This window comes from Chrysoperla carnea, chromosome 2, assembly GCF_905475395.1.
Source record: "Chrysoperla carnea chromosome 2, inChrCarn1.1, whole genome shotgun sequence".
In the NCBI taxonomy this organism is placed as follows: domain Eukaryota; kingdom Metazoa; phylum Arthropoda; class Insecta; order Neuroptera; family Chrysopidae; genus Chrysoperla; species Chrysoperla carnea.
The window spans coordinates 68,933,773-68,959,661 of NC_058338.1; the positions used below are offsets into that span (position 1 = coordinate 68,933,773).

A 25,889-nucleotide genomic window follows, 5' to 3' on the forward strand; every position below is an offset into this window, starting at 1 on the left:
TGCAATCTCAGTGTGGTAATAACATGTAATATTCTTATTCATTAACGATAACTGATAGATAGCATATAACATGTTTAATTACTAAAAATAATAAATAATCGTCTCTCTGTACGTCCGGAGGGGGGAACATTTTCGTGAATTTTTTATTTTTTTAATTAAAATATTAACAATCATACTTTTTTTTAAATGTAATGTACGAGATTTAATTTCTAGAAGTCGAAGTTGAAACAACATTATCGAAAATGTATTCCAATTTTTACTGATTAGCTTACATGAACAGTTCGTCATATTTTTAAACAAAAGGCAACTAATATACCAAAATATAATAGATCAAAAATTCTGATTTTTATACAATGCATATATGTAATATGCAAGGTATACTAAGTTTAGTCCCAAGTTTGTAACGCTTAAAAATATTGATACTATGAACAAAATTTTGGTATAGGTGTTTATAAAATCACCTAATTAGTTCATTTTCGGTTGTCTGTTCGTCTGTTCGTCTGTCTGCCAACACGATAACTCAAAAACGAAAAAAGATATCAAGCTGAAATTGCTGAATACGCTGAATACAGCGTATTTAGGACGTAAAAAGTGAGGTCGAGTTCGTAAATGAGCAACCTAGGTCAATTGGGTCTTGACCTATGGGTCCGTAGGACTCATCTTGTAAACCGTTAGAGATAGAACAAAAGTTAAATGTAAAAAATTTTCCTTATCAAAAAATAAACAACTTTTTGTTTGAAACATTTTTTCGTAAACATCACTCTTTACCCGTGAGGGCGGAAATTAGGCGTAAATTATATAGTATGTATTATATGGGAATATCTGTTACATATGTGGGACATGTATGTATGTGTAATGTGATAGAGTAATCAACACTGTCTTTGCATGGTATTTCAACAATTTCAACTCAGTCAATTGTTTGTTTTCACTTGTTTGCTATACATTGCCTTAATGTCCAATCAACCTTAAGTATCGTATATCATATCTTGTGCTTGTTTTTTCTTAGCGTAATGGTTGTGTAGTTTTACAATGCATACATGTGGTAATGATTATACAACGATGTCATTACATTGACGTCATTACACAGACCATTTTGAATCAGATAAATATTAGATTACAAGTGTGTACACAATATTAAATTTCTTACAAGAGAGTAATTCTATATCAAAATTGTTAAATGCTACAAACAGTATGGCCAGAAAAGCTTACAATATCTAGAAAAACCATAGGGCGTTGAATGTTCTTTTTAAAGCATACTTATTTAACACAAAATCTAAAGAATTTTTTTTCCATAAATTACAGGAGCTATTTTTTTATTTAAATAGCTTCAGTATCACGTACTGAATGTAAATGCACAAAGAACTTGGGAGGGAGAAAGTGTCTCCATATTGAGAAAAATTGAAAACCGAAATAACCCCCGAAACATGCGAAAAGTTATAGAAAAGTACCTCGAACGAATAAACTGCTGCAGAAAGGCTAGAGGCGGCCATTTGACTAAGATCGTCTTTCATATTAAATGGATTATAAGTCCTTAATATTCGATTAATGAAAATATTACTAAAATTTTTACATTTTGATTGATTAAAAAATTGTAGTTAGGAAACTCAATTAAGATCACCTTTATACTTATTGTGATTGCGTATCTAATTACGTGTACACTTCATTGTATTTTTAAGTGACCACCCTGTATAAAAATATAAATCCATTGAATGAAAATAGATTTTAATGAACAAATCTAATATAAATTTTTGCATCTACGTTAATAAATATTATTGATTCTGTCAATCAACAATTACACCATTCAATATATTATTATCTATTAATCAATAAATTCCTGTATATATTTTATACCTGCTTATATTGATAAAATCAATATAATCGAATCATTAATAATACATTAAATTATTGTTTTATCAATAAAAGTAAATCTTAATTGTCTTTAAGTTTGCAATTCAGAAATTACACAACTTTTTTACTTCAGAAGATTTATTTTTGTCTGAATAAAAAATAAAAAATTTTTTATTCCTTACGATACGGAGACTGTTAATTTTTAAAAATCAAAATAGATTTTACTCATTGAGAAATTGTAAGAAACGGGAAAATATTTGAAATGCTGAAATTTCCGCAAAACAATAACTATCTGCCGAGAAAATTTATGAAATTTTACTTACGTTGCCCATCTATACAAACTGTCCAAAACCTTAACCCACAAAATCGAATAATGGTGTTGTCAATGGAATCAACCTGTTATTAATTTACCTGAGTTTAAAGAAATTCCACCGCCTAATTCAAAGTATTAGGTTAATTGTATGTGGTTTAACCTCTTTGCCCTCTTCTGACTTTGACCTGTTTTGATCCTTTCCGGTCCTTCTTCTTTTTTTAAATACTAGTCTTAGAATTTAAACAACAATACAAAAATGTGAATTAACCGATATCCTTATTCGGTTTAATACTAGCTATTATTTTCTTAAAATTTAAGAATCCCAGGAAAGGTAGTATACTCTGGCATGTTGGGAAAAATTTATGGCCATGTTTATTTCTTAAAAGTTATCAAGATGAAAATATAATATTAAATATTAAAAAAATTATTTTTGACGCCACAAATAGCTACCATTTAAACCAATTTATCTTATTTTTAATTGGATAATCGATCATTGTCTGATCGAATAAACAATAATAAAATATCATTGATTTAATGATTATCGAGGTAATCATTTATTTTTGACTGAATTAATATAATAATAATCAATATTATTTTGCACAGTGTCGTAGGTAATAATCGTTACTTATTGTTCATTTAGTTAAAAATATTTTAATATGATTTCAAAAGCGCTTACAATGAAGAAGCACTGAAAAATTCCATTAAAATTTTTCTGAAAACATATTTTCAGAATTTAAAAACTTCCCTATTCTTATTAGAAAATAAAAATTTAGTTCTGAAAATTTAATATCAACTTATTTAACAAACATATTTCATTGGAAATAAATCGTCGAAATTTATGAAATTTCGGTTTCTTCTTCGACACGGCTCTGATTTTATATTATTAAATCAATAATAAGAAATTGAAGAAAAAAAACTACCATGCCATGTAGAACAGGAAATATTGAAGATTCTTCTTAATTAACAACATTTTTCTTTAAGAATAAATTTAATAAAAATATTTATTATGTCTTTTAATTATGATTTTTATCGCTTGATTATATCTCGCTTATTAAAACTTATTAATATTTATAATTAATTTTCTGTAATATAACAGGAAAATAGTTCATTGATTACTTATGTAATTGTAGTATTTTTTCTCGATAATTACAAACATATAGCAACGACGCCATTAAATTATTTTAAATGAAACTTGGGAGTACAATTATAATCTTCTTTTCGAATTATGATAAATTTGACCTTAGATCGAATTCGCCATGATTCTATTTAAAAAAATATCTATATAAAGCTGCGACTACACTTAATGGTGAATATCGCACTACAACATGGCAAATCCCAAACAGGTATATTCCATGGCAAAATGAGTGGATTGCATTCATTTTGCGATGGCATATACTTGGTACTTGCCATTGTTCAATAAATGTCATAAAGCAATTTTTTGGCATATATTTAAATTTACGTCTTTTATCGTCTCTTAAAAAAAATTGGATAGATTCGTTTTGTAGATAGATTGATTAGTCCACAGATTAAATTCATGTTTTCTTTTATACAGCTAAAATTTTTTAAGAAGAAAGTTTTGATAAAAAATTATCATAACGTATTGTAGCAGGCTTTACGTAATCAAATTTGTGTAATAAAAAATTGAACTGTCTATACTCAAATAATTATACGAATTTTTATTCTTAAGCTTTTTTACTACATACAAATATAATACAATTCACAACACTTTTATTTTAATGTTATTATGATAGATGAGTTCTTTACTTTACTCGTTCTGTATTGTAATCTGTCTTATTGTAATCTGTGTCGTATTATAATGTGACTGTATCGTAATCTGACTCGTGTTGTAATCTCACTGTATCGCATACTGTGCTCCGTTTATATAGTTACCATCAACAGTTTAGCAAATTCTAGAACTGTCACGGATGTTCTATTGCATATATTTTATTTGTATATGTTTTCTACCCTTGTTTACGTAATATAAAACTATATTGTTTGTTTCTTTTTAGAATTGTCTAAAGATTATTTATTTCTAAGATAGTATGTGTGTGAACGGATTGTTAACACCACAGTATTTTCCAATATTTTTCTCTTTTTGTCATTTCTTCTCAATTACATTAAATATTATGGGAAATATCAAATAGAATTACATCTTATATTAAATAATAATTTTCCATTTATATTATATCTGAAATTAAAAATTTGTTTTCTTTATATTTTCAGCCTTCTGGCTGGCGAAAACTACGCAATATTGTACAATGGACACCATTCTTTCAAACATACAAGAAACAAAGATATCCATGGGTTCAACTAGCAGGACATCAGGGTAATTTTAAAGCTGGTCCAGAACAAGGTACAATATTAAAGAAATTATGTCCAAAAGAAGAATTATGCTTTCAAATTTTAATGAAAGATGTTTTACGGCCATATGTTCCGGAGTACAAAGGTCACATTATCAGTGAAGATGGAGAATGTATCCTTTTTATATAAAGCTTTAAATTTCTGAAAGATCTCTCAAAACAATCTAGCTAACCTTTTCAAATCTAATTCTCTGTATCAAAAGAGACCAACTACGACAATTACCTTTGTCGCTTTGAAAAGTGCTTCATAGTATTTTCTCAAAATAAAACCAGCTTAATAATTACCAAAGGAAGAAAAGTTCTAAACATATAGTCACTAATTATTTTTTCTTTCTTTTGATATAATGAATCAGTTTTTAAAGGAGAAGGCGGTTGTTTTGAGACAACTTCTTTCCATATATAATATATTATAATTTATAATTTGAAAAAGTATTATCCTTAATTAATTTATATAGCCATGTATTTACAATTGCAAGACTTACTAAGTGACTTTGATTCGCCCTGCGTTATGGATTGTAAAATTGGTGTGCGTACATATCTAGAAGAAGAATTGGCTAAAGCGAAAGAGAAGCCTAAACTACGTAAGGTACGCAATATGATTTATGATTTTTTTCTTTTTACAATTGAAGAAAAAGACAACCGTAGAAATTTTTCGTAAAATACACACACAAATAAATGATATTATACAGCTCAGCAAGATAATGCGTGACAAAATGAGAGCAATTCTTAACAAAACTTAGGGGTAACGGAAAAATAATCTTATTTATAATTCAGTTTTAACAAAAAAGTAACTCATCTATTTAGCTCATCGAATTTTGTGGACTGTTTAAATTTACTTTTATACATAGTTATAAATAAATATCACGATACTGGAAATAAAATTTTATATTAAGTAATTTTATTTGCAATGTTTTACATATTTACTTTTTAAAAAGTAAAAAAAAAATTGTAATGTGCTATAAGGATAAATTTGACTACTAACGATGATTGCTTTGCAATCGAAATATCGATATTTATCGAAATGTTGTACGTTTTTAATTATATTTTTTAAATTAAATTTCTTAATATACAATATTATTGCTAGTCTCGTGGTATTTATTTCAACTATGTCTCAAGTCGAAGTCAACAAAAATTCATAGTTATATAACTTTTATATGTCTTTTATTACTAAAATCAATTATCATAAGCATCAGAAATTCTGGAAATGAAAACCAAACACAGTAGATAATTAAAAAAATGTAATTAATGGCATTTGTAAATTTCAGGATATGTATGAAAAAATGATTCAAATTGATTCAACAGCACCAACTGACGAAGAGCACAGACTTAAGGGTGTTACAAAACCACGATATATGGTTTGGCGTGAAACAATCTCAAGTACAGCAACTTTAGGCTTTCGTATTGAAGGAATCAAGAAAGGTGATGGTACATCGAGTAAGGACTTCAAAACGACAAAAACAAGAGAGCAAATTATGGAAGCATTCAGAGATTATACAAATGGATTTCCACATGCAATTGTAAGTAAATTTTATATTATTTCAGGCATAATAGATTAATTTATCAAGTCAACGAAGAATAAATACGTTCTATAGAATTTTATTCCAATTTTTAAAGCCTGTCAAAGAAATACTATGCCAATTTTTTAGAAGTCTAAATTCTCAAAAAGTTAGTCTCTGTGCAACATTAATCGAAGATATATATAAATCAGCACTACAGGCCTAGAAGACTCTTTGTTTTCGAGCAGATATGTCTCCATCTGCTTCTGTTCTCGGCTTCTCGTTTTGCCCAGTTCTCGAAAATCTTTTCCACTGATTTTATCCAGCCAGTATTTTCTCTGATTAGTACTTGTCTTGCCTCTTTATCTAAAGAGAATCAAAATACATGACCCAATCTCTATGATCTTATCACGTTTGTTATGCAGGACTCTTTATATAGTCCGTATAGTTTTTGGTTTGATCTTTCTTTCCAGAAATCCCCTACTGGCTGGCTTCCAAATATTAATCTTAATACTTGCCTCTCCCATATGTTCAGTGTCTGCTTTTCTTTTTGGACAAGCTTCTACAACTCACTGCCACACATTACTGTTGGGCGTATTATTGTTTTGTATACTTTAATCTTTGTGTTCGTTGATATGATCTTAGTGTTAGAATCTCTTCTTGATCTTCTTGAGCCTTTAGCAATTCTTTCTCGAATTTCTGTCGATTCGTCACACTGACTACTTAGAGTAACGCCCAGATAATTGAACCTCTCCACTTGTTGGAACTGATCAACCGTCTCGTCGTTCATTGTTACTATTAACTATTTACCTATTTGCGATGAGGTGTTTGTTACTCGCCACTTCATATATTTAGACTTCTGTTCATTACCTAATCTTTAACCCTTTAAAATTTGCTGCCTTTTCGACATTCGTTAATGCATCTATGAGGTTTTCTTTCGTTCTCGCAAAGTTTGCTACATCGTCTGCATAAGCTATTGATTAAGCGGTTATATAAGGTCCCTTTTTTATTTATTCCACTTCGTTGAAAAAAAAACGAATTTATGAAATAAGACCTAATTACATAAAATATTATTTGGAATGCCAAAACAATACAGTGCAACTATTTATTTGGATCGATTATTTCATATTTTTACCAAAAATATTATTAAAATTGTAAAAATTAACTCTGTCAAGCCAGATAATGTTTCGTAAGGCACTAAAAGACTCTATGCTGTTACTCATTTTGGAATTTTCGTGCTTTTTTCTTGTATATTAGACATCGATTTTTTTATTCCTGATATTAATTTCAATGTTTGTTTTTAATTACAGCCGAAATATATACAAAGATTGAAAGCGATCAAGGCAACGTTAGAATCATCACAGTTTTTCAATAGCCATGAGGTTAGTATGCTCATTTATAATTAGCTTTGAAAAAATGATTATCTAGGGAAGAGAAAGAAACGATGGAGTTTTCTTTGACATTTCTCATCTCTTGCTAACTTCTCTGCTTAAAGTCTGCTAACATCTTTTCAAAGTATTAATTAATCAACGTTAAGGCAACTATCACTTAATTCTCTACTAAATTTATAAGTTGAAAGAAGAAATCAATTGACGTCCTAAATCCTCATTTTTGTGTAGAAATTTGTATTTCAATGGTAATATTTTTGTTACAGGTTATTGGAAGTTCACTTTTATTTGTACATGATCGACACAATGCAAACATCTGGTTAATTGATTTTGCAAAAACATTAATTTTGCCAGAAGATATCAAAATTAATCACAATGCAAAATGGATAGTTGGTAACCACGAGGATGGTTACTTAATCGGCATCAACAATTTAATTGCAATATTTTCAACAATGCTTGAACAACAACAAGCAAATTTAAATCCACCAACAGTCACGACTACAGAACCACCTGAAGACGAAACGTGATCTTAAACGAAGAATAAGATCACTTAAATAATTATTGTTAAAAAACTATTTATTTAAGATAAAAAATGTCTTATTTATTCGTAGAAAATGTAATTAGTCATCGGTCGACAGATATTTTATGCCTTTTTTCAAAGTATTTGAAAAAACAAAATCGAAAGTGTTCATTAAGGAATAAGGATGACAATCTGCAGATCTTCACGAAACGGAGAGAATCTACATTAAGTTCTTGTATCTCTTGATTATTTCAAGAAATAGACTTGGAACCAAAATGGAAAATATTACGCTTTTTCTAACTCCAACTATTTTTCGAAATAGCGAATGCAAGATTTTTATGTAAATATTCTACGTGGTGCATCTCTGAAAAAAGGCAACTTTTAATCAGAAAACTAAAACAAGCTATGCTTTTAAGCTGTTAAAAAGGCCGATTTTGTAGTATGCGTAGAATTTTACAGTTTATACGCATTGTATAACACTTAAATGTTAAATTTAATGTTTTTCGTCCAATTTTATGTGAGCGCAAAGCGTTAAGCGTTTTTAAGTCATGCTAAGAAACACGATTAATCTAATTCGAGAAATTTCGCCTCGAAAATAATCTTCGTGACTATCTCAAAAGTGAATACTAAAAAAAAAAACGAAGAAGTTTACGAAGTTTAAAAATACTGAAGACTTAAGCAGACCTATTTCACAAAAATCTTCCGGAAAGCAGTTATATAAAAAAAAAATGAAAGCCCACAAAGAATTAATTGTCACAACTTGCGTCTTGCAAAAAGATTCGACAATCGTAGCTGCGTTGCACGAGAGTTAATGTTGGACGACCTCATTTCATTTCACCTCAAGTGTAGATGTTCGAAAACTGAGTTAACAAAAAAGTTTGAATTAGAATTATTTTATCTTATTCTTAGAATAAATTGAAAACGAAGCGTTAAATAGAAATTTTGATAAAATCTATTTCTATGCACTGAAAATTTTGTCAGTTTACAAATTTACGAACCAGAGAAAATCACGTTTAAATTATCTCACTACAGCTACGTCAAAAAATGTGAAAAATGATCCATTTACAATCAAAAATTTTTATTAATTCGAGCCATATTCAATTATATTTTAAGTTTACAGGGATGTACGCCTGTGGCATACAAAAGACGATTTGAGTTATTACTGTCGTGTTGTCCGCGTTGTATTCTAACTGTAGCCCATGCAGATAGATCTCTTTCTATTTGTCAGAGTCTTTAAACTCGATGTTAGTAGCGCTTAATGTGCGATCCCTACTTATCCGGAAGCGTCAACAAATAAAAATATTCAGTATAAAAATTATATGATTATCAACTCTAGGGTCGCTAACCAATGCATTATCATGTTTGAATTAGCATGATCTTATAGCTTTGCGTAAACAAGTACAAGTTATATATTAATATAATGATTAAATTCTATTTGAAATTTGTTAAGGGTTGTTTACACGTTGCAAATTTTTAAGGAATTTGCTCGACCGACTATTAACTGTTTATAAAATAAAATACATTAAACTTATTTGATAATTGACGATGTGGATTTCAAAGAAAGTTGATTATTTAACAAATTCTATCGTGTAAACGGCCTATTAGGTGTATAATAGTGTTTTGTGTATGTTATTGCCCGACAGCAGAAACGCAGGTTATGTTTCTGTTTTGAAATTCCAGTTGCAAGTATTAAAAAAATAATATTTCATTAAAAAAATAGTGTCTATAAAATTAAATCATGTTTCTGAGGAATTTTGGATCTATTTATATTTTTAGATCTATTTTAAATTTTTTATCATAATTAGATCTGAATATTTATGAGAGTTTTCGAACGTATGTTTGACGTCAAATGATTAGCGTATAAGAAAATTGTTTTTGTCGACGAAATCAGTTGAGCTATTTCGTGATAATCAATTTAGGTTTTAATTAAATATCTCGATATGCTGCTATTGTTTTCCGCACACCGAGTCGAATACCAATAGTACAGTTATTGGATATTCATTTGCTCACGCCGGCGTCGTGATAATACTGAATGATTCCTCTGATGTGATTAATAAAAGAATTTGACATCGCGTTTTTAATCTTGTGATGCAAAATGCGAGCCATATAATAATAAAAATTAATGAGGTAATGAATTAATCGCAGTCGATCGAATAGTGGCTTAATTACGGTATCATCAAGTCACCGGTGTATGAAAATCGACTTAAAACCGAAAATAATAACAATATAATGAAAATTTCTCTTTTATATATTTTTGAATACACTGTTTACAATTAATACCTTACATTTTCCAAATCTTACTATTTTTCTAACATTTTTATTCGTAACCGGAACCAGTGGTAAAAATTTTGTAAGTATATTTATTTTTGTAATAGAATCAAAAGTTTTCATTATTGAAGCAATTTAAAAATTGAGATTTTATTTGTATATTGACTTGAATTATTACCTAAATAGTTTATATCTCTTAAAGCCTCGCTTACGAGCGTCATAATAGACGGGCATTGATTTTAATAACGTCCGGTTTATGAATATAATAGCCGTAGTTACAAAAAGCGTTTAAGACGATTATACTCTTTCTAGACATTTAGCACCTCACCATATATCAATAACCTATAGTTTGTCTTTAAGGAAAAAATAAATTATCAGTAAATGGGGTGCTAAATGTCTAGAGAGTTTGTTATCTAAAACTTTTTTTGTATCATGTGATGACAGCGTGCTAAACGCATAACTAACGCACGTTATAATATGAACAACTCTATTTATTACTTGAAATTTGCCATTGAAATCAACATTTGTCAGTATTGACGCTCTGTTGCCGGCTTCCCAAATTGACTTAAAACTTTTCTAGTTTACAATTGTATAAAAAATTTGATTTTTGTAGTCAAACTTTATAACGAATGTAGCTGATCCTGTATGTGGTTTTATCAAGAGTTTTTGAATAATTAAAAATAAATTCAACATTTAAATCTTTTTTCTACCCCATTAAGGTCTATATCATTACGTCTACAATGGGAATTTTTTCGTTTCATTTATTTATTATTTGATTTCATAAATGTTTACATCAATTTCCGTAGTATCTTCAGCACCTCACTTATGTTGAAGATTACACCTTTACATCCACTTCATTCTCACACGTTACATCATCTAAGGAACATATCTTCCAATTTCTGAATATTCAATCAATACGATGTAATAATCTCTTGACAATCTAAGAATTTGATTCAAAATCAAAATTTTGTTGTCGAGGGTCTTCTTCTTCTCAATATCCATAAACAGCAAAATATCATTCGTTATAAGTTTCACTTCAATTATGTGCTTGTATGATGAGGCATGCGAATTTTTGTTCTCTATGTTTGTTATGTTTATAAGAAGCGTAAAATTGAAATAAGATTCAAATTAAAAAATCAAAAATTGTGAATTTTTTTTTAGCCATAAAAGTTGTTAATTTTAACGCACTGAATAAGACTTATTTATTTAAAGATTATCAAAGATAATCAATTGAGAATTTCTAGGTTTAAAATAAAATTTCAGTTGACCCAATTCCTAGATGAATCGAAATGAATCGGAAATTAAGATTTTACTGATTTGTGTTTGTTTAGTCAAAAAAATTATCAAGTAATAAAATACTAAATATCTTCTATAATTTTTCCAGCAGCGTTGTTTGCCAAATCCGGGAGATATAAGCCATTTCTTTACTTGAATAGTTTGTTGAATAATTTTACAAAATAATTGATCTAGAACTTGGGTTAATTTGAAATTTTAAAGCTAATTTTGTAACAGGCTCGTGCGCAGAAGGCAATCAAGAGGGAGGATCAAACTTTTGCTCATCATGTTTAGTCATAAAGTAAATTAAAACAAGAAATTCTTTTTTCGACTAAGAGAAAATTTGTTTTGTTGTTGACTATTTTTAAATAATTCAGCGAGGTACAGAAAAAAAAATTCTAAATTCTGTGTTCATCGATCTCTTCACCGCGATGTGTATTGAGCGAGGCTAAGTCGTTTAACCAGTCCTTATCGATATAAGTTATGTTTTGAGACAAAGCAAAGTTGAAAAGTAGTGTTCATTGCAAATATCGAGTGGTTCGAGGGAATTTTTGAAATTCAAAATTGAAGAGTATGCTTCAAAAAGCTGAGCGCAATAGTCTTCATAAAAATCATTTTCAGAAACAAATCGATTTACGATATGTAGATTGTGATCCAGAAATAATCTTCAACTGAACCAGTCTGTACATTCGAACGTTGAGTCTATTTTGACGCGATCCTTGGAATCCGCAATTCGGAATGTCAAATTCATCGCATTTCGCTCACGGTTTTGAAAATTTTTCTAAATTATTCTCCAGCGTTTTATCTTCTTTCAATCAAAATTTGGTTCGCAGCATCAGTTACTTCGATACCCGCACCAACATCGGACTATATCATTAGTTCAAATATATGTGGAGAGATTATCAATGGGAAGGATTTGAGGGGTTGACCCCAAATATCTCCTTCTCTGTGCGCACGACCTGCTTTGTAATCTAAGTATTATAGAACTCTTGTCAAAATAATATAAAGTTAATATTCTTCTACAATTACACTAAAGCTTTTTCAGAATCCACCTACCAGTTTGAGATGTGCATTTTAAAGTAGTAACCAACAATATGTACAGTTGTGATATATAATAACACACACTCGTACACTTTGAGCTTTAACTAGTCAAACCAATTCAGCCACTGATATCAGTAGTTTGAAAGAACGTTAAGTAGGAGAACAATGACTGAAATTTAACCTACTTCGTCATGTTAGCAATGGCGGACACGTATAATGCTACATTTTAATTTCTCTATCAGAATCGATTGGCGCTGATGATTTTTCAAAAAGCGTTAATGGCGAACTACGGTATCAGCTGTCTATATAAAGGTATCCGTGAATTCAGCATAAAAATTGGAACCATAACGACCTAGCTAGAGGTCAAAAAGCATGTGTACATGCATATTTTGTAATTTTGTATCTTTTTTAAGAATATTAAAATTAACGTTTTATCATATAATCTAATTAAAGATGATTTCCTCTTTAAAATATATATCTCTAGCTGGAAGAGGCTCAAGTTTTGTGTCTTTGATCCCAATATTTAAAATAGAATTATAAATAAAGTACGCTCGCTCAGTAAACTACGTAATTGAGTCCCACCGATGCAGATGGTGTATTTTTTTTTTTCGTAATTAATTTTTTTTATCATTAAAATTAATTTAATGGTACTATTATTCGAATACTATTACTATTATTATTTATTTATTATCCTAGACTTTAGATAGTTTTTTAATTTTTAATTTTATGTATGTGTAATTGTGTATGAATGCGTTTGTTTACTTGTGTGTTGTAAATGTTAATTAGAAAGTATACAAATGCGTATTTCAATAATTGTAATCATTAAAAAAAAAAATGTTTAAAATCTATAATTAATAATCTTTTTTGATTAAAATAATAAATCAAACACGTGCTTATTTATCATTTTCAATTTATGTGTTTTTTATTTCCCAATCATCCTGTATTCTTGAAGTGTACTTTCATGCTGACGGTTGACGCTGAGTTTCATCGAAATTTGAGTTTGAACAAACTTTATAACTAATATAAGAACCGTTTAAAATGTCTCCACACAAATACCAATTTGAACGTTCTTGTAATGTACTTTATTTCAATCAACAAGAGCTATTTATCAACCAAAACTGACAAAGCCATACGGACTTCACACTATACAATATATACGAAGCGAACCACGCACAATGTATATAATCGACAATAGATGTCATGAAAAGTCCCTTTATAATCAATTTTATGAAAATCGTTGAAGCTGTTTCCAAGATTGTTGATATATACAAGAATTGCTCGTTTAAATACATATATAAGATATAGTTTTTTCATTTATCATTCCATGTGTTTTATTAACATGAAGTTAGGGAGTTACTTTTAGTATTATATATCTCGAGAAATCGACTTCATTTTTACAGTTTGACCCTTACGTTTGACGCTGGGTATAACTCTACTTTTTACGCATGGTGAGTGAAGCTCTAATTTGATATTATTTGGCTGGATTTTGGTTTTACCAACTATGACACATGATATTACTTGATTTTTGAATGCCAAACTGAATTTGAATCGCGTTCAAATTTTTTGAAGTTACCTTGAAACAAAAAAAATAAAACAACAAATAATTAGAAAAATAAAAATAAATATTTATAATTCTAATACACACACTAATTAATAGAAAATGTGGATGATTCCAAAGAATTTGTAAAAATTGGTATAGAAAGTTTTCCAAAAATATATTGTTTGTTAATTGTTTCTGGAGAAAACCCCCAAAAAATGCTGCACTGCAGAAATAAAGAACTTTATCTACTCATATCTACACAAATGGCATCTACTATCAAAATTAATTCCATCTACGAAAAAGGTCTTTTTTGAACAGCATGGGTGTATAGAGGAGTAAGAGAGCTTTCAGAAAATCTAATAGAGAGCAGGAAGAAAACTAGTGAAGCGGGAAGGTAGCAGCTAATTCGTACGGATTTTTTTTCATTTTGATTTTAACTTATCATTGAATCACTTTGTTAATTAACAAAATTTTGCAATCAAGTTGTTTATATGTAACAAGCACATAGACCGTAAACTCATAACGAAGTTTTGATAATTCTTTTCGTCTATCTTTTAGAAGATTGATAAAGGTAAGAAAGTTTTAACTGTGGCTCGATCGGGAGTCGAATTTATGGAAAAAAGTGTTTCGTTATTCGTAGTTTTAACCAATTGTCTTTTGTTTGTCTAGTTTTTTTGTTTTAAAAGTTGAGTGGATAATACAACACGTAAAAAAGAGACAGGAAGTTTGCAAATATCGAAAGGGTTGAAAAAAGAATTTATTTTTTGTATTTGCAATTCATTTTTCAACCCTTTATATATTTTGAAGTTTCCTGCCATTTTCTCACGTGGTGTATTGCCAATAATCAATGATGTCGAAAAATTCGATTTACATAAATTATCGACACTCAAGCCAAAGTTAAACTTCCAATTATCAATTCTCAAAAAAATCAAACAAAAGGAATCATGAACAATTTTTCGCCACACAATGGGCTCACGATCTAATAAGTCAATTAGTAATTTTCTATCACAGAGCTCTAATTTTATTTAAATCAATATTTTTTCTAATCATCGCAAAAAATGAAACTTTAAATAATTCTTTCGCATTATATTTGAAAAATGATTTCTCGATCATTTTTATTCACATTTATTCGTTTGCCCCCAAAACTGTTACCAATAATCTGGTATACAATCACATTTTTCTTAAGCAATGATAGCAAACTTCCACAATCATTTACACGTGAATCAATTAAAGGCGAATATGGAATTCATAATTCACTAGAATATACGACAAATGACGTAATAAATGAAGAAATACTGTTGCAACAATTAGAAGAAGAATTCGAAATGGAATTAATGGCAACATATGTACAAACTGGCTACGCTCCTGGTGAAATGGGAAAACCTGTAATACTTATGGATAATTTAAGTGAAAATGTACAAAAAGTAGTTGATGAAGGTTGGAAGAATAATGCCTTTAATGAATATGTCAGTGATTTAATATCATTACACAGATCGTTACCGGATCCAAGAGATCCGGAGTAAGTTCTTTCTTAAGTCATTTTTAGTTTTTGTTTTACGCACCACAGTTTGCTTCAGTTTACGGAATGTTTTATTATTTTTAGATGTAGAAAACCTGAAAAGTATTTAGAAGATTTACCTACTACATCCGTTATAATATGTTTCCATAATGAAGCATGGAGTACTCTGCTAAGAACTGTTCACTCTGTTTTGGATCGATCTCCAAAACATCTCATCCACGAAATCATACTTGTTGATGATTTCTCTGACTTTCGTAAGTAGCCTTCCAAGACCATTAGGCGACTATTTTATGAAGCTCTAATCGACCTAATTGATGTAGGAATGCACACAGTGTTTACTAAAGAAGTACAAAAAAATTAAAGACCATATTTTTAAGCCAATTTTATGAAAAAAAGTTCATATAAACATATTTTCGCAATTGTATCCGCCCTAACAAACACAATGGATATGTGTGTTTCTTACGCTTAAAGTTACTTAAACGCTTAAAAATTAAAAAAAAAGTTAAAATATGTCTCCAGATGTGTAAATATTGTAACGAGTCTTGTGTTTTGTGGCTGTTAAGGTCGTTTCTAGAAGAATGCAATAGACCTTTTCATTTTAAAAAGTGATTACCTTTTGTTTCGGACAGTGTGTCAAAAAACTAATGTGATAAAATGAATAACAAATATATTGTATCTTTCTCCAACTTATTACTGTCTGTCCGAAACAATAATGAATCGTAATGGAAATGAAAAGGTCTTTTAAGTCTGATATCTAAATTAGCTGTCTGAATAACAAAAGTAGAACATGGTTTCCATGGAAATATCTAGTTATGGGTGAGTTCATTTCCCTACAAATAGTCATTGTGGATCGTTAAAACAAATAGGTAAAAAGAATCACCGAATTCCGGCTGCGTTATCTGCTTTACGTTCTATATATAATAGTGATGGGAATAAAGTTTTTGAATTTTTTAAGCTCATTTAAAACAACCATTAGAAGATTATTGGTGGAGTTATAAGAAGGTGAAAATTATTCGAGCTTCGAAACGTGAAGGATTAATACGATCACGTATATTGGGAGCTCAATATTCCGCCGGCGAAGTACTAACATTTTTGGATTCACATTGCGAATGTACTTATGGTTGGTTAGAACCATTATTGGATCGTATAGCCCGTAATCAAACAACGGTTGTTTGCCCAGTAATTGATAGTATTGATGACAAAACATTTGAATATAAATATTTCGATGACGGCTATCAAAATGTTGGTGTATTTGATTGGAGATTAATGTTTCTATGGATACCATTACCTCAACGGGAGAAACAGCGGCGGAAACATGTTTCTGATCCAATAAGAACACCTGTTATGGCCGGTAATTCAATTTAGGTCTATTATACAGAGTGTATAATTTTAATTAAAACACAGAAATAATTTCTTTAGGAAAAGTTTCATATAAAAGTTGTATGGTAATTGGCTAGTTTTTTTTTTTTTTAAACAGGTTTACCTTTATTAGAATTGTTTTCGAAAATCATATAAATTCGTTAAATATATAATATTAGCTATAATGTACTAAAATTTCGCACGGTTATCATCTTGAAGTCCATCTAGATGTCTCAGATACTGATTTATATTAAAGTTGTGCGGAACTTGGATAATATTTGTGTGAAGTACTTTTCTATTTTCTAATTTCAATCATTTCTATTTTGTTGAAAGGTGGTTTATTTAGTATTGATCGTCAATTTTTTGAAAAACTTGGATCATACGATAGCGGTTTTGAAATATGGGGTGGAGAAAATTTGGAATTATCATTTAAAACATGGATGTGTGGTGGTACGTTAGAGATCATTCCATGTTCACATGTTGGGCACGTTTTTCGAAAACGTTCACCATATCAATGGGGAAATTCAAATGACTCGATTGTGGAAAGAAATACCGGACGACTTGCTGAGGTTTATACTATACAGATAAATTTTTTTTTCTTCTTTTATTCGCGAGAGACGATAATGCATTGGTTATATTCTTCATTCGCATGATTATACTTTTACGCATACCCATTGCAAAAAAATTGTTGGCAAATTTTCAATTTAAAAATATCATTAAAAATACCGTCAAGCATAATAAAGACAAACTTTCAATTAAAAAAATTAAAAAATATCGTAAAGCTTAATAAAGACAATTGTTAAACGTTCTTCTAAAAAAAGAGTTTTAGGGTCAAGGTACATAATGCTTCAAAAACATCGTAATAAAAATAAAGATAGAAACTAATACAACACGAAACTAAATTCGAAAAAAATTTTAGGTTTGGCTGGACGATTATGCAAAATATTATTATAGAAAAATTGGTAATAATAAAAAAGATTATGGTGATGTATCTGAAAGAAAAAAATTACGCGAAGAGCTTGGTTGCAAATCTTTTCAATGGTATCTTGATAATGTTTATCCAGAAATAAATATCCCGATTTCAGTCGGACAGGTAGACTAAAATTAAGCTATTAATTTTCAATTCAGACTTTATTTACTATCATTAAATCAACTCTTGAAGCCATCTAGTGCATAGCCAAAGAAAGGTTAGCTATATGTATAATTCTTCGGTACGTCACTGAACTTCTTTCTACTAAACGGCTATATTGATGAAATTCTGCGTATGAGTGGGTCGCTGAATGGATTAGATTGATTGGCTAGATTAGATTTTTCTTCGAGAATTCGATTATAGAAAAAACTTTGTTGACCCGCTAATAGCATACAAGCCAACGTTCGGGCAAAAGAATGTCTGCCGGGTCTGCTTGTTAAACCAACTTGGTGTCATCCTGGAACTATTATTTTACTGAATCCAAATATTTTAAGGAAAAGTTTTTGAAGTTCTAAATTATAATAAAAACTGAATATATTCATTAGATTGCTGGAAGTGCGTCTGCAATGTGCCTCGATGTACAAATCAATTCAGAATATGGCCCGGAGCCAGTTGGAATATATCCATGTCACGGTCTAGGTGGTAATCAGGTAACAAAATTTCTAAGTCGTCTTTATAATAATTGACACAAAATATTTACTGCTAATAGATGTTTTCTTTCATAATTAGACTGTAGGATAAATTAAAAATAAAATTATCCTAGATGTAAGATAAATAATCTTAGAATTAGGGTAGTGCTCTGATAAACCCAGCATTGACCGGGTATTAATTCTGTATGATGCGATTTTCTCATAGTAGCTTCAATCCGAAAATGAAATTTCCATCAAAATCATCCCCCTGACATCTTTTGTACTGCTTATTCTCCATGCGTAGCTTTTATTTTGCTTTTCTATGTAAATTTTTTTTTCCACCTTTCTTGCCTTTATTTAAAATTTGTTACAGTATTGGGAGATGAACCAACATGGCGAAATCAGACATGACACCGAGCGTTTTTTCGGATGTTTAGACTCCGATGGTGAAACTGTTATGCTTTACTGGTGCCATGGAATGAAAGGAAATCAACAATGGTCGTATAGTGAAAGTACCAAACTTATTCAACATACAATTACAGGGAAATGTTTAGCGATTCATGAAAATCAGAAAAACCTAACAATGGAGCTATGCAATGAAAATGAGCGCCTTAAATGGTTTATAGAAAATTATGATGCACCTAGTAAATTTAAATAATGAAAAATGTATAATAGTAGTAGAAGTTGAGTAACAATTATTGTTGTCTTTTGTTTATCCGATTGCTCAGAAGGTGGGCTATGTTTTTTAACTATATGCACATTTTATCTATTTAAAACCCTTTTAATGAATTAAATACTTATACTCAATGGTGTAGCAAGGAGTTCTAAAGAGGCAAAAATAAATCACGGACAACTTTCCCCATAATTTTGAAAACGAAAGTTATAAATAATCAAATAAACTTATTTTATGTTAAGCAAATGTAAATCGGAACTCCAAAACGTGGTTAAAACATGCATTTTAAAATTTTTATTATATATTTAATTTTAATATTATGAATATTAAATATCATATTTTCTTATTTGCAATCTTTACTCCCATTGTAGTAGTAATTCAGAATTTTAATTACTGATCGTAACACTCAAAAATTATCTACCCAAAAAATAAAACACTGATACTGTTTTCGAGACTTAAGTAAGTTTTTATGTTCTTTAAAATAGTATAAACACTACAAGTTTTAACAAAAGCCATGCCTGGAATCATTTCTATGGCCGTATTCCGTTTAAAATTTAACTGCAACTTTAATGCATTTTACCGCCCAGACAGTACACGTTTGAACAAAGATACTGCACTTACTCGGTTGATTCTTTGTACAAATTTTCATGGCCACCTTTTCAGTGCTTTTCCCCAACTTATAGAAAATTTTCTGTAAATCGCTGACAAACAAATACCTGTCTTTATTAGTTCCATTAAGTTATTATTGATTGTATCTTGCAATTTCTTTTTCCCCACGTCACTGTTGAAGGTATTGAATAATTCGTGATTACAACTAATAAATTATTGATATTTTTTCAACTATTAGCTTATCATTTAGATTTAGTATTTAATTGATAATTTAATCAATTTGTTTTAAAATGTTCAATTAACTCATTTATGATTTGTGTATCAAACAAAAATTACTTAATTATTTTCAATCGCGGAATTTTAAATATTTTATTTTGAATAATGTTAATTATTTGTAATCATTGTCAAGAAAATTGAATAAAAAATTTTAGAATGATATCTCGTTCATTTTTATTTACATTAATTCTATTACTACCAATAATTTGGTATACGATTGCATTTTGGTTAAGTGATGGTACAAAATTCCCTCAATTAACACTTGACTCGTATCTGGATACACTGCAAGATCAAATAGAACAAGATGATGGAATAGTATCATCTCAAGAGGTACCAACATATGTACAGACTAATGACGCTCCAGGTGAAATGGGAAAACCTGTTATACTCTTGAACAATCTAACTGAAAATATTCAAAAATTAGTGGACAAAGGCTGGGAGAATAATGCATTTAATGAATATGTTAGTGATTTAATATCGTTACATAGGTCGTTACCAGATCCTAGGGATCCAGAGTAAGTTTTTTTTTTTAATTTCATTTTTATTAGCGTAACTATAGTGTTGCTTTATTTATTTTCGGTTATTTTATGTATCCAATTCATAACAACCTAGAGCACAATAAGTTATTTGGGCATCCCAAGCGATTCCTTTTAGTTCAAATAACATTGTTATAATAACAGGAGTTGGGCAGTTTAGAGGGAATAACTTAGGGAAAAAAGCTTTTCTTGGCTTGGCGCATTTGTGTCACCCTTTCAAATTAAACAAGAAGGTTGAAAATTTGCATGAAAATTGAACTTGTTTCAAGGAGCTTAAGAGGAATCGTCCTTACTTTATGCATGTCAATGGAATTTTTGTGAATTTACAGAAACGTACATAAATAATGAATTTAACACGAAAGAAAGCCTTAATACATAACAATAAAAAAAGTAAGTGCCTTGTTTTAGAATAACGAAGAATGTGAAGGGACAGAATGTTTGCTATACTTCTACTATAATGGTTATTATGAACCAAAGTTTGATTAATTCGGTACATATGATTTAAATACTTTCGATTTACCAAAACTACATGCACCCCTCCTGCCAATAAGTAATTTTAGTACTCAATATTAGCACAGTTAACAAGGTCACCAATTTGCATTTTATCAGCATTTCCGTTAAAAAGTATAAAAATATTAAAACAATTTTGATAAAATTATTTATCTATTGATAAATTCTAAAATTAAAATTATTTGTAAATTACTCTACATTTATAATTCCACAAACTTAGCTGATCCTTGAACAACGACGAAGGCGTACTCAAATAAAAGAAATTTAATAATTCTAAAACTGTATACCTACTGCATAGATATTTATTCCCATTTGTTGTAAATTTTAAAAAAAATCGATCTGTATATACATAAAATGTCTTCAAATTGCAATAAGAATGATTTTCTAACGAATTACATCACCCGAGAAGAAAGTTGAAAGAACCTAAACTATTCTTCTGTCGCTCAAAAATTCCAAGACCTACTACCTGCAAGAAATCATTTCTATTCGGATAGTGCAAAATTAAATTTTTTGGATTCTGATGACGTCACAAAGTTAATTTATTTAACAAAGTTAATATTTTTTTATAAAATATGTTTGCATTTATATTATCACTTTAGAATAGGCCCTTTTCATCGGTTTGCTTTTATTTGATAGTTGTCAAGAAACTATTCAAGTTAAGAAAATGTAATATATTTTATCTTTATCAAACAGCGCTTTTTGCTAGGATAGAAGATATGTGATATATCTTATCTTGATTGAAATCTGTCCGAAATAAAAAATAATCATTTTTTTGAATGAAAAGCCCTATAGACTCATTTTTTTGCCAAAAAGTGCCATAAGAATACATTTCAATTATACATTTTCAAATATCTCTCATAATTTGACGAAAACCCAGCATGCTGTGGGCGCCATATTGCTCTATGTCATGACGTCAATTGGCTGTGTTAACAAATGCGCGGATATTTTAAATGATAATTGCTTATAATTAAATTTTTTTAGTTTACAGTTTTATTTATTTTTTAGTTTTAAATTTATTATGTCATACAGCTGTATGATGTAATAACATGACCACTACTATTTCATGGTATTAAAAAACCTGCTATTTTAATTAATATTTTAATAATTCTGTTATTTTAAGAATGAAAGCTTTCTGACTGCTTTTCGCCTAAGCTATCTCAATGATATATTTATAGATTTTTCCTCATACAAAGTATATAGTATCCTAAAATTTAAAGGATCTTTTAACATTTTTCGAAATTATTGTTTACTGTAGGTGCAAAATTCCTGGAATGTATCTAGAAGAGTTACCATCAACATCAGTTATAATTTGTTTCCATAATGAAGCATGGAGTGTTCTACTAAGAACTGTTCATTCTGTTTTGGATCGATCTCCAGAACACCTCATCCATGAAATTATACTTGTTGATGATTATTCAAATTTTGGTAGGTAGCTTTCCAGTGACGTTTTATTACAAAATTATGTAAAAATTTCTAAAACATTAACTGTCATAACTGACCAAATCAAGAATACCGAAAATTCGAATTAAAATTCAATGTCATAGTAATTAAGTTTATAGTTTCACAATGTTAATCAGTTTTCTGATTAATTTTAGCACACCTAAAACAGCCATTAGAAGATTATTGGTCAGAAAATAAGAAAGTGAAAATTATTCGAGCAGCTCGGCGGGAAGGATTAATACGGGCACGCATATTAGGAGCTCAACATGCCACCGGTGAAGTACTTACATATTTGGATTCACATTGTGAATGTGCTCCTGGTTGGCTAGAACCACTATTGGATCGTATTGCTCGTAATCCAACGACGGTAGTATGTCCTGTGATCGATGTTATTGACGATGCAACACTTGAATTTAAGTACCAAAATAGCAGTAATGTAAATATTGGAGGATTTGATTGGAATTTATTATTCAAGTGGTATTCGATACCCGAACGGGAGAAAAAAAGACGAAAACATAGTTCAGAGCCAGTATGGAGCCCTATTATGGCTGGTAATTCATTTTAATATCATTATGTAGTTCGATTGCTTATTTGTGTGCCTCCGGCGATGAGGTTCCTCAAGGAAAACACCGAGAACCTACAGGTTAGAAAGCTTTAGATCAGCTTTCGGTAATTCTTTCTCTTTTATTTATAACCTACTCATTATTATTTTCATAATTGACAAAAATTTTTCAAAAACTGAATAAAATCGGTACAGAATAGATTTATTGCCATTAAAATTAAAAACAGCGGTCAAAAAACTTTTCTTTCCAATCATTTTTACGAGATAACATTCAAATTTCAAACCCTTCTCTGTTTTTGCAAGGTGGTTTATTCAGTATTGATCGCCTCTTTTTTGAAAAACTTGGAACATACGATAGTGGTTTCGACATTTGGGGTGGTGAAAACTTGGAATTATCATTTAAAACATGGATGTGTGGTGGTACATTAGAGATTATTCCATGTTCTCATGTTGGACACATTTTTCGAAAAAAATCGCCTTATAAATGGCGAGATGGAGAAAATGACACGCTAAAAAAGAATTGTGTTCGACTTGCAGAGGTCTGTTTTATATAATTTTTTGTTTTTAAAATTTTTTGTCGGTGTGAAATTAATTTAATGGCTTTATTCTTCAATTACATTTCGTAATCGCATGATTCCCAAACCATAAATACAATTTTGGAAATATCTGCCTTAAAAATTATTTCTGACAAAAAAAATATCATTATATCGTGAGAAACATGAAGATATATTCTACATACTTCAAAAAAACCCTAACTTATTACAACAGATACCTTGTTTCTGTTTATCCTACTTAATAGGGCTTCAAGAAAAAATCTCCATTATAGAAAAGTTAAATATTCTACAAACTTATTGTAGGGGAAAGTGGTACAAAATGACCCCTCGCTGTTTTAAGTAATTTATTAACATACATTTATCAATAAATATCTTCCAAGTGATCAAATTAATCATTGAACAAAGATTTTGTGTATTGCTTGTAACTCATGGTTTCTGTTGACTTTTAATAATTGTATAATACATTTCGATAGGCGCATAACGAATTTTAAGGTCAGTTTTTATAACGATATTCAATTATGTTGTTATGGGCTAAAGATCGCTGTACATTGGCTAAAATGATCTCAATTTTGTGTATAAAATTTTAATAGGCAAAATGATCCTCCCTATTTCCCATAGTGTTGTTTGTGTTGATTTAAGTGATTTTGCCAGTGATTTTTGTGTTTATACTTTTTTGTGAACTTTTGGTAAAAAAAGCAATATATTATTTTGCCCACCTATTTTTAAGGGCGGTAAAACGATCCTTTTCGAGAAATATTAAATAGTTCTCAATGTTGAACAAATCAAAGAAAATTGGCATGCTAATATTGAAAGACTTTAATAAAGAAACAAAAAATATTTTAACATTATACATATCTCGAATAGTTTGGTTATAAATTACATTATTTTAGGGGAATCATTTTGGAACAACCTCTCCTACTGGGAATAAAAAAAAAACTATATTACGAAAATTTTTTAGGTTTGGATGGATGATTATGCAAAATATTATTATAAACGGATTGGGGGTAATAAAGGAAATTATGGTGATGTATCTGAAAGAAAACTGCTTAGAGAACAACTTGGTTGTAAATCATTTCAATGGTATATTGATAATGTTTATCCAGAAATAAATATTCCGATATCAGCTGGGCAGGTAGACTGAACTTTTGTTTGTGTTTTTATTTATTTATTTTTCTGAAATTGGAATTCAAATTTCTATTCCTTAGATTGCTGCTAGTGTTTCTCCTGCTATGTGTCTTGATGTAGCTGTCAAATCAAAGGATGTCCCGGAACCTGTTGGTATGTATCCCTGTCACGGACAAGGTGGAAATCAGGTAATAAACTGCGTAGAGTCTTTTGGGTTTTGTTTTTTACGATATATTGTATGCAAGCATTTAAAAATTATTACAGTATTGGGAAATGAACCAAAATGGTGAAATCAGACGAGATACTGGATGTTTAGACTATTCTGGTGGTGACACTGTTGTGCTTTACCCGTGCCATGGATTGAAAGGAAATCAGAATTGGTCATATAACGAAAATACAAAATTTATTACGCATGTGATCACCAAGAAATGTTTAGCAATTCACGAAAATCTTAAAAATTTAACAATGGCTGATTGTAGTGAAAATGAACGACTAAAATGGTCAGTTGAAAATTATGACAATAGTAAATTTCAATAATGAAAATAATCTATGCATCCACTGTTTATAAGATTGTCTAAACAATAATGGAAGGATTTCAACGCTTAAAAGGTACAACAAGTAAATAGAAAGAGCATCATGATAGTGCAGAAGGTAGAGAAATCCATTCTCGTTCAGATGTGTACCTAATTTATTTCAAGTTAAATAAAGACTTTTTTCAAAAAAATATTAGTTTTAAAATTTTATATCTTATTTGCTCCATTATATCTTATTTGCTCCATACTAGAGCAGATTTTTAAGGCAAAATATCGATTTATTAAATTTTAAAACAATTGGATACTTTGTGGTGTTTAAAATCACCCTCATATTAATTCATTTTTTTTCCTGAGGCAAAGAATGTTCCAGGGGATCTAAGGAATACGTACCAGCAAGAATTTTTGAAATCGGTGCTTGTCTGTTTTTTTTTCAGATTTTACAGTATTTTCCGGCTTATTTACTACACTATCTATCAGTGCGTTTGTAACATGCCAACGATCATATCAATATGGCCCATACAATGAGCTTTATCTTTTATATATTT

At 29.6% G+C, this 25,889-nt stretch overlaps 3 protein-coding genes across 3 annotated transcripts in view; all 3 read left to right on the forward strand.

Moving 5' to 3' along the window:
* Nucleotides 1–10,885, forward strand: part of LOC123293816 — a 345,565-nt gene extending 334,680 nt beyond the window's left edge. The window contains exons 4-8 of the mRNA XM_044874750.1: nucleotides 4,385–4,634; nucleotides 4,977–5,107; nucleotides 5,787–6,038; nucleotides 7,328–7,399; nucleotides 7,672–10,885. Coding sequence (XP_044730685.1) covers nucleotides 4,385–4,634; nucleotides 4,977–5,107; nucleotides 5,787–6,038; nucleotides 7,328–7,399; nucleotides 7,672–7,932 — 966 coding nt within the window. The 3' untranslated portion in view covers nucleotides 7,933–10,885. The remainder of the gene's footprint in view (nucleotides 1–4,384; nucleotides 4,635–4,976; nucleotides 5,108–5,786; nucleotides 6,039–7,327; nucleotides 7,400–7,671) is intronic.
* Nucleotides 10,886–12,709: 1,824 nt separating this feature from the next.
* LOC123292877 (putative polypeptide N-acetylgalactosaminyltransferase 9) lies at nucleotides 12,710–19,361 on the forward strand. The gene is made up of 8 exons (XM_044873590.1): nucleotides 12,710–12,720; nucleotides 15,236–15,568; nucleotides 15,653–15,822; nucleotides 16,524–16,919; nucleotides 17,261–17,496; nucleotides 17,847–18,020; nucleotides 18,443–18,547; nucleotides 18,900–19,361. The coding sequence occupies exons 1-8, from the start codon at nucleotides 12,710–12,712 to the stop codon at nucleotides 19,182–19,184; spliced, it is 1,710 nt and encodes a 569-aa protein (XP_044729525.1). The 3' UTR covers nucleotides 19,185–19,361.
* An 832-nt stretch (nucleotides 19,362–20,193) lies between these two features.
* On the forward strand, nucleotides 20,194–25,535 carry LOC123294187 (putative polypeptide N-acetylgalactosaminyltransferase 9). The gene is made up of 7 exons (XM_044875293.1): nucleotides 20,194–20,599; nucleotides 22,386–22,555; nucleotides 22,726–23,121; nucleotides 23,436–23,671; nucleotides 24,645–24,818; nucleotides 24,892–24,999; nucleotides 25,076–25,535. Exons 1-7 carry the CDS (start codon nucleotides 20,241–20,243, stop codon nucleotides 25,346–25,348), a joined length of 1,716 nt encoding a protein of 571 aa, XP_044731228.1. The 5' UTR covers nucleotides 20,194–20,240; the 3' UTR covers nucleotides 25,349–25,535.
* The last annotated feature ends 354 nt before the right edge of the window (nucleotides 25,536–25,889 follow it).